At 33.8% G+C, this 9,905-nt stretch overlaps 1 protein-coding gene and 1 long non-coding RNA gene across 9 annotated transcripts in view; one reads left to right on the top strand and one right to left on the bottom strand.

Annotated features, from left to right (window-relative positions):
• Positions 1–9,905, bottom strand: part of LOC117981122 (uncharacterized) — a 313,442-nt gene that overhangs the window by 235,911 nt on the left and 67,626 nt on the right. The window lies entirely within an intron of this gene.
• AGBL3 (AGBL carboxypeptidase 3) overlaps positions 1–9,905 on the top strand; it is a 156,605-nt gene that overhangs the window by 19,640 nt on the left and 127,060 nt on the right. The window contains exon 3 of one of the 8 annotated variants that reach the window (XM_034965024.3): positions 9,769–9,824. The exons of the other annotated variants lie outside the window; for them this stretch is intronic. Within the exon in view, the coding sequence (XP_034820915.2) occupies positions 9,769–9,824 (56 nt within the window). The remainder of the gene's footprint in view (positions 1–9,768; positions 9,825–9,905) is intronic. 8 annotated transcript variants of the gene reach the window in all.

A 9,905-nucleotide genomic window follows, 5' to 3' on the forward strand; every position in this document is an offset into this window, starting at 1 on the left:
TTCTGGGCACTGCCTTATTAGAGTGTTTCTTTCACATCACTTAAGGCATTGTGGGCATTTCAGCTTTCACGGTTATATGTCCTTCAGTATAATGGTTAATTTTATGTGTCAGCTTGACTGGGCCACGGGATGCCCAGATAGCTGGTAAAACATTATTTCTGGATGTGCCTCTGAGGGTGTTTCTGGAATAGATTAGCATTTGAATTGGTAGATTCAGTAAAGAAGATCCACCATCACCAATATAAGGAGGTGGGGCATCATCCAATCTATTGAGGGCCTGCTTGAATAGAACAAAAGGATGGAGGAAGGGTGAGATCTCTCTTCTTGAACTGGGATATTCATCATCTGCCCCAGACATCAGAGCTTCTAGTTCTCAGGCTTTTGGACTTGGACTGGATTACACCACCAGCTTTCCGAGTTCTACAGCTTGCACACAGCAGATTGTGAGACTTCTCAGTCTCCATAATTTGTGACAATGTATATACACATATGTGTATATTCACTGATATAATAAATACACACACACTACTGGTTCTATTTTTTCTGAAAAACCCTGACTAATACATTCAGTCACAGGGGCATTTTCAACTAATGTCCAATAGCAAGTTAGTAATTGGTTCTCAAATGCTGTATATCTTACAGCTGCATCCGAACATTTTCTGGTCCAAATTCCGGCAGTCACTGCTGGATGGTGCTCACAGGCTTTTTCCATAAGCCCCAATCTCTGGCCCATACAGGGCTACTGTAGAGAAAATGTGTCGGTGCCAGCAGCCCAGTTTCTAACACGTCATTGATTAAAGGTGTAATCTATTTTTGTGCACCAGGTATTCTATACTATTTCCAACTAAAATCTGTCGGCTTGGACAATTCTATAGGTTCCCATTTAGCCGGTATACTGGATAAAGGGCAAATTTACATGCCTTCAGTTTTACAATATTAGGTAGGGAAGTGTTCCCCAATCAGATATAAAATCCATCCCAATACATTCAGGTAAAGGAGATACATCCAGTTCACATGAAGTCCATTTAAATATTTCAGTTTTAATCTCAACTTTCACCTTAATTTCATCAACCATTTCATGGCTAAGTCCTCCCAACCTAACTGTAGTCCACATTAGGATATCACCAACAGATTTTGGAACCTCAGTGCATTGGTCTGCCATGTCACAGAGTCCTAGAAAAGCTTGTTCTCCACCCCCTTTCCATTTTAACCACACGTGCATATAGCCCATGTCCCCAAACAAGGATCAGACTAAAGGACCCTGACCCTTTTCATCAGTCTATCCATATTAGTTTGTGAGACAATTGCCACAGATGATTTGAGGTAACATTTTTTATTGTCCTTTTTGCCTTTCAGCTTTGTTAATTCCTCCAGACTAAGGTAAATAGAACAGATTTGTTTAAAGCTCTTCAAAGTCGGGGTATGCCAGGAGCTCCCATTGGTCTATGTAATCTCCAATAGTGTTTCATTAAGACCTTTGATCCCAGCAGTGTCCAACCTGCTGGGATGAGTCCCTTGATTCTTCCTTTTGTCTTTCCCTATTCTTTCATGACTCACGTTATTTTAGCTGTCAGTTTTTTCAGCATGTTATTTGTCCCTTTGTTGGAAACCCTGAAGCTAGTGTCTGTAGCTTGGACCAGCTGAAATTCAAGCTTGGCCCAGTGTCAGGATTTGCCTCAACACTTTACTGTAATTTTAGCTATTACACATAATAACTGAGAGATTGTATATTTAGCTTGTTTCTTGTCATTTTGCATTTCCTTATGCATCCAGTGAGCCAACTCTTTGGGAGTTAGATTTATCATTTCTAAATTCCAGTGGTGACTTTTACTTCTAGTAACTGATTGCAACACAGCTGCTACTTCACACCATGGGTGGCCCAGTGGCCATACAGAATCAAAGGTTTGTCAACTCCTACCCTCTTACCCTTCCTTTTCCCAAACCATTCTTTCACCACATTTCAGTGAGTCAGGGTAATTCTAGTGAATCCCACTTCTGATGTCACCTGTAATCAGGAGTCCTGAAGACCACCCTAAGGTTCAAGATTCGTTAAAAGGACTCGAGAAATTCAGAAAAACCATGACATTAATGGTTATGGCTTGTTACAGTGAAATGATACAGACTAAAATCAGCTGAATTAATTTAGGGCAGAGTCCAGGAGAGACTAGATGTGGGCTTCCAGTTGTCCTCTCCTGGTGGAGTTTTATAGACAGCACTTACTTCCTCCAGTCATGATGTGAGATAACACTCATGAAGTACTGCTAATCAGGGAAGCTCATCCAGCCTTGGTGTCCAGAGTTTCTATTAGGGACCAGTTATGTCTGCATGGAATGCCCATGTGGCTGGCTTTAGTTATTCAGTCCCCCACCTCTCCATCCAAAATTAATATAATGTGGCCCAGAGCCCCCCACAACAACTCACATTATTAGCATAAACTATCTGATGTAGCCCAAGGCCCCAAGTAGACAAAGAAACTCTGAACAGGCAGAATATTTCAGGGTCTTAGAGGTTATCTCCCAGGAGTTGGACAAGGTCCAAATCTTTCTTTGGATATACAGGGTTTGGACAACCTAGGCCATCTGAGTGCTGCACAATGAGAGTACCTATTTTCCCATACTCTCATCAATACTGTTAATCACTCATTCTGGTTTTTGACAATCTGATACTGTTTACTTGATATGTGTTTTTTGTTCATGTATTCTTTATGGATGAGACTGGAACATTTTATCTACTGACTTTATATAAGCTACCTGATAAAATCCTTTGCCCATTTTGCTATTGATTAGACTTTTTTTCTTCTCGATCTGTAAGTGCTTTCTGCCTATGCAAGAGATTTGATTACTGTGTCTTATATGTTACATGCTATTTTTCTCAGTTTTTCATTTGCCTTTTTGTCTTTGTCATGCATAAATTTGTAATTTTTATGTAGTTACTTTGTCTATCATTTTTAAACGATTTCTGGGGTTTTGAAATTTTCATACTTCTTAGTAGTGTCCAAGTGTATTTTTTGTGATTAAATTTTTGATCCATCAGGAATCCATTTTGATATAAGAAGTAAACTTCCAATCCAGTCCTATTATTAAATGCCTGGTGAGTTGTTCCAACAAAATTTATTAAATGAATTATCTTTTTCTACCCACTTACAATGCCACATTTATGATATACTAAGCTTTTAGGTCCAATTTTGAATTCTGTTCCATTAATCTGTCTTTCGATATGCCAGCATGAAACTCTATTACTATAGCTTTTAAAGTATAATTCTGTTGTGTGATAAACTTAGTTCCTTACTGTTTTACTGTGTTCAAGATTTTTCTGGCTACTTTTGCCTTATTATGTCTCTATATGGAATCTAAAATAAGCTTTCCTAGTTGTCCTAAAATAAATAAACTGGTAACTTTATTGTGATCACATTAATTTATAGATTAACTTAAGGAAGAGTAACATACTTTTAAAATTGCACCTTCCTGTCCAATAATAAGATTTGTTTCACCATTTATCCTAGTTTTCCTTTATCTCCTTTATTATAGTTTTAATTTTTTTTTCTGCACCGTTTCTAAGTTTATTGTTAGGTATTTTATTTTGTTGCTAAAACTAAATATTTTTGTTGTGAGAATAGCAATTTCAAATAGAATATTTACTATTTTATATTTTCTAACTTGTTTACATACAGGAAAGTTATTTTTGTGTGTATTACTTTTGAAAATTGCCATACTTTGTTTCTAATATTTAAATTATTATATATGTTCCAATTATACAGTTATCCTGTATTAATGTAATTATATCTCCTAATTTTCAGTTTTTATACCTTATATTTCTTTTTTGTACTAAATGCATTTACTGGTACTGTCAAAAAATATTTAATAATGTTGCCTTTATCTTATTCTTCATTTTAATGGGACTAGTTTTACTGTTTTCTCATTAAGCAAATTATTGGCTTCTGGTTTAAAATAAATTTTTTTGATTCTGCTAAGGAGTTACCAATTTATTCTTATATTATTAAGAAAACTTTACCAGAAATTATTACTAAACTTTATTAAATGCCTTTTTAACATCTATGGGGTAGAGGGATTATGATATTCTTCTCATTTGACCTATTATGTTGGTGAGTTATATTAGTTTTTAAATATTGAACCAGTTGTATAGTATTGAAATAAAGTGCAGTTAGGCATTGTGGATAATTTTTAGTGGGTTGCTGAATCCTGTTTTCTCATTTTTTGCAGGATTTTTGCTTTAATATTCTAAATAAGATAGATTTTTAAAAATTTTCTAGCTTGTGTACATTTATCAGGTTTTGGTATAAACGTTATTTAGAATTCTTTGCTTTAGAACAGTTTCAATAATGTTTTAATTAATGTTCTTTATAATTTCGAGAGAAATCTTCTAAAACTGTGCATATTTTGTTACAGTTTTAGAGAGACAGAGAATATTGTTATTATAAAACTTCTCAGTTTCTTCTTTGTTACATCTAAGTTTCCTATATATTCTGTTCCAGGGACAGTTTTGGTTATTTATTTTCCTAGAAAAATGCTTTTCATGCAGGATTTTAAAATTCATTTAATAAATTTAAGCAAAGCATTCTCTTATAATTGCTAAAATTTCCTTTAAAGATAAGAGATTTTTTCCCTTTGTCCTAATATTTTACATTGTGTTTTTGCATTCTTATTTTTCTCCCCTGAGTATGTTGGTAGGCTTTATCTTGTTAATTTTTTCAAAGAATCAGTGCTTGAAATTATTTATTAGTTCTAGTTTTGTGCTGTATTCTAATAATATAAATTTTTTTTATAAATCGGATTTATTTAGATTTATTTTGTTCTTTATTTAACCTCTTGCTCTGTATTAACTTCTTACTTCCCAGTATTTTATTAAGAATGTTTTCAAATATGCAGAGAAATTGAAAGGATCGTACAGGAACCCATATGGCCATCAACTAGATTCTTACAATCAATAATTTACTATATTGCTTTATCACCTATGTAGCCATCTATCCATCCCTCTCTTTATCCAATCAAGTCCTTTTAGTTTTTTATTCATTTAAAAGTAAGTTGCAGATATCCTTACATTTCACCTGTAAATACTTTAGCATTTATATTGTTACCTAGAATTCCTTTTTAGTTTTGAGGTACATTTTACAAAAGATGAAATTCACAACTCTAATTGTACCAATGAATTTTAACAAATTTAACAAATGCATACATTTGTGTAATCTAAACGCATACCACAATATAGAACATTACTGTTATAATTACTTTTTAAAAATTACTTAGGTGTAAATCTAACAAAACATGTATAAGACTTGCATTCTTAAAACTACACAATGTTGATGAAGTAAATAAAAGAAGATCTAAATAAATCAAGAAATATACCATGTTCATGATTAGGACTCAGCTCAATGTGGTAAGATGTCAGCTCTCCCCAGTTGACATATAGGTTTCAAGAAATTCCTATCAGGATTTCTTTTTGTAGATGTAGATAAAATTATTCTAAAATTTATATGGAAAGGCTAAAGAACTAAAATAACTTTTTAAAAAAGCAGTTTTGAAAATGAAGCATAAAATGGGATAAAGTAGCCTCTTACCTCAAGCTTTTATATAGCTACAGTAGTCAAAGCTATGTGGTATTAGATTAGTAGAAGAGAATAGAGAACTCAGAAGTAGAACCACACAAATATTCCCAAGTAGTTTTTCATGAAAGTGAAAAAGCAATTTAATGGAAGAAAGTTTGCATTTTCAACAAATATTGCTGGAGAAATTGGATATCCATAGGAAGAAAAGAAAGAGACAAGGGAAAACTTCAACCTAAGTCTAACACCTTATACAAAAATGCATTCAGAATGAATCATAGATTTAAATGTAAAACATACAATTATAAATCTTTTTTAAAATAGAAAATCTTTATGATCTAGAGCTAAGCAAAGAGTTCTTAGAATTGACATCAAAAACATGATTAATAAAAACTTGATAAATTGGACTTCAGAATTAAAAGCTCTTGTTTTGCAAAAGACCCTGTTAAGCAGATGAAAATACAGTGAAGAGGAGGAAAAACAAAGAGCAACATGCTTATGCCAGTTGATTCTATCTCCTTTTATTTTTTTATTTTTATTTTTTTTAAAAAAGCTTTCCCAGAAATTCCACCAGAAGTCATCTTTTACCCCTCATTGACTAGAATTATGTTGCATGGCTACTCCTGGCCACAGGCAAGCCTGAAAACTTAAGGTTTTTTAATGGAGGTACATTGCTGCCCTGATAAATTCAGGTTTTAATAAGGAAGGAACAAAGTTAGAATGAAAATTTGGAGGACAACTAGCAATGTATAGAAAAACTAGCAGTGGAAATTTGGAGGACAACTAGCTGAGTGCAGGGCCTTATACTCCTAAATACTCTTCTGTTCATATAACAGTGGACTAACTTGAACAACTACTTGAATCTGCATATGGAAGTGGCTTATCCTGGCAATTACTTAACAAAGTCACCTATTCTGCCTTATGGAAAATAGTCATCTTTTATATCTGCCACATAAGACAAAATAAAGTGGCTCCTCAGCACAACTTTGGAAGTGTTGTGAAATCTTATGGAGGAATACTTAGATTTGGATACCCTTGCAAAGAAGTTATGTGAAATTTTGTGGCATGTGATTTAAATGCAGAACAAACTGTCTGCTATAGTTGCAAACAGTTTAAAGGCTTGAATATTACCAACTTGTGATGATGTATGTAACTGTCCTGATAATCTTGTGCTAGAAAACTAAGAGGATGTAATTATCAATTAGATGAGAACCAGATACAGAATAAAAAGGAATTAAATAACTAAGATGAAATGGACACATGACTGGCAAGATATGAAGTACGGAAACTGACTCAAGAGGAAATAGAACATCTAAATAGACATATAACAAGTAAATATATTTAATTAATAATAGAAAAACTACTACAGAGAGTCGCTTAAACCCAAATAGCTTCATTGCTGAATTCTACCAAACATTTAATGTTTAGAACATTCTACCAAACAATTCCTAATTCTTCAAAAACTCTTCCGATAATAGAAGAGGAAGGAATGCTTCCCCATTCATCCCTATGAGGCCAGTATTACTCTGATAACAAAACCACAAAAGACATCACAAGAAAACTACAGGCTAATATATATTATGAATATAGATGTAAAATTCATCAGCAAAATACTAGCAAACTAAATCCAGCAACAAATAAAAAGAATATATATCATGAACAAGTGGAATCTATCCAGATATGTTGTTTGTTCCCTGTACCCAAAAATCAATTAATGCGATAGAACATATCAGTAGAATTAAAAAGAAACAAGATAATTTCAATAAACATAGAAAAGACATTTTTAAGAAATCCTACACCCTTTCATGACAAAAACACTCACCAAATTAGGAAGAGAAAGGAAAGGCGTCTATGGAAATCCCACAGCTAATATCTACTTAATGGTGAAAAGACTAGATGCTTTCCCCATAAGGTCAAGAACAAGACAAAGATACCCACTTTTCCACTTTTATACGACATTGTAATGGAGGTTCTAGCCAGGGTAATTAGACAGAAAGAGAAGTTTAAAAAGTCCAGATTGGAAAGAAGGAAGTAAAACTATATTTGCCCATAAAATAATTTTGTACATAGAAAATCCTAAGCAATCCACTGAAAAAAACTTTTAGAACTAATATGAGTTCGGCAAGGTTGCAGAATACAAGAGTAATATATAAAAATCAATTGTATTTCTATGCACTTATAATAAACAACCCTAAAATGAACTTATGAAAACTATTCAATTTGCAAAAGAATAAAATATGAATACATTTAGGTAAAGAGTACAAGACATACTCTGACAACTACAAAATATTACTGAAAGAAAATAAAGATCTAGATAAATAGACATCCCATGTTTATGGATCAAAAGACTTACTATTATTACGATGACAGTCCTCTCCAAATGAATCTACAGATTCAATGCAATTTCCATTAGAATACCAGTGGGTTGCTTTGTAGAAATTGACAGACTGATACTAAAATTTATATAGAAACTCAAGGAACCCAGAATGGCCAAAAAAAAGAAAAAAAAACTTAAGAACAAATTTGAGAGCTCACACTTTCTGATTTCAAAACTTACTACAAATAGTAATTTAGACAGTGTGGTACTGTCATGAGGATAGACTTATAGACCAGTGAATTACATTGGAAGTCCAGAAATAAGCCCATGTGTCTGTGGTGAACTGATTTTTGACAAGGATGGCAAGACTATTCAATAGGAAGAGCATTGTCTTTTCAACAAATGGCACCCAGACAACTGGATAGATAACCACATGCAAAATAAAGAAGTTTGTCCCTTACCTCACACCATATACAAAAATTGATTCAAAATGGATCAAGATCTAACTAACAGCCTGAACTATAAAACCCTTACAAGGAAACATAGAGGCAAATCTTCATGACTTTGGATTTGGCAATGGATTCTTAGGTATAATGCCAGAAGCACAAGCAACAACTGAAAAAAAAATAGATGAATTGAACTTTATCAAAATTGAAACTTCTGTGTTTCAACAGAAACTGTCAAGAAAATGAAAATAAAACCCACAGAACAAGAGAAAATATTTGAAAATTATTTATCTGACAAAGGACTTCTATCTAGACTATATAAAGAACTCTTACAACTCAATATTGAAAAGACAAATTTTAAAGTGTGCAAAGGATCTAAATAAACATTTCTCCAAAGTAGATGAACAAATGGTCAATAAACACATGAAAATATGTTCAACATCTTTAGTCATAGGGAACTGCAAATTAATACCACAATAAGATACCTCTTTACCCCCACTAGGATGACTAGAATCAAAAAGTCAGATAACAAGTGCTGACAAGCATGTGGAGAGATTGGAACCCTTATACACTGCTGTTGGGAATGTAAAATTGTGCAGCTACTTTGGAAACCTGGTGTTTCTTCAGAAAGTTAAACATTGAGTTACTATTTGACCCAGCAGTTCCACTTGTAGGTATGTACCCAAGAGAAATGAAAACATATATCCAAACAAAAACTTACATACAAACGTTAATGGCAGCATTTTTCTTAGTGCCACATGGTGGAAACAACCCAAATGTCCATCAATGGATGAATGGAAAAACAAAATATGGTATTTCCACACAATAGAATATTAATTAGCCATAAAAATGGAATGAGGTACTGATACATGGTACAACATGGATGAACTTTGAAAACATTATGCTGAGTGATAGAAGCCAGACACAAAAGAACAAATAATGTGATTCTAATTATGTGAAATGACTAGAACAGGCAACTATATAGACAAAATAGCACATATGCCTACATCTCACTCAAGGTTAGTGTGGTAGTGTTGGGATTTTTTTAATTGCTTTTTTCTGTTCCCTTTCCCCAGATGCAATGGTTTTCTACTAATGTCTTATTATAGATTAAGTATTTTGTTCCATAAAGGGAGATGCATAGATGGGTCTGGGTGGAGTTTGGCAGAGGCTGCTGTTCCCCTCCCCAACACAACACCACAAGAATAACTTTCCCAGGATTCTCTTTGATCTTCCTTGTGAGCACCTGGTGGGATTCCCAGAGGAAAAGTCTGAAAGTGGGTACTAACCCACTTATATCTGCAGCCCCAAGGGGCTTCACACTCACATTTGGCTTTTAAAATTTTATTTTAAAAGCTTTAGCTGTGCCTTTTTACCAGATTATATGAAGTTCAGCAGCATCTGCCTTCAGTGGGCAAATACTGAGGTCCAATTTCACCTTGCAGGTTTCTGTCTTTTCGCAGACTTTGGAGCATTTGGTTGCCCTGCAACCTCTTCTATGGTGGGTTGGCGAAAAGTCATTAATTTGCAGTTTGTTATTTTATTTTTTGTTGTAAGGGTGAGGATGACACTTTTTTTTTTT

This window comes from Pan paniscus, chromosome 6 (genome assembly GCF_029289425.2).
Source record: "Pan paniscus chromosome 6, NHGRI_mPanPan1-v2.0_pri, whole genome shotgun sequence".
Classification (NCBI taxonomy): Eukaryota; Metazoa; Chordata; class Mammalia; order Primates; family Hominidae; genus Pan; species Pan paniscus.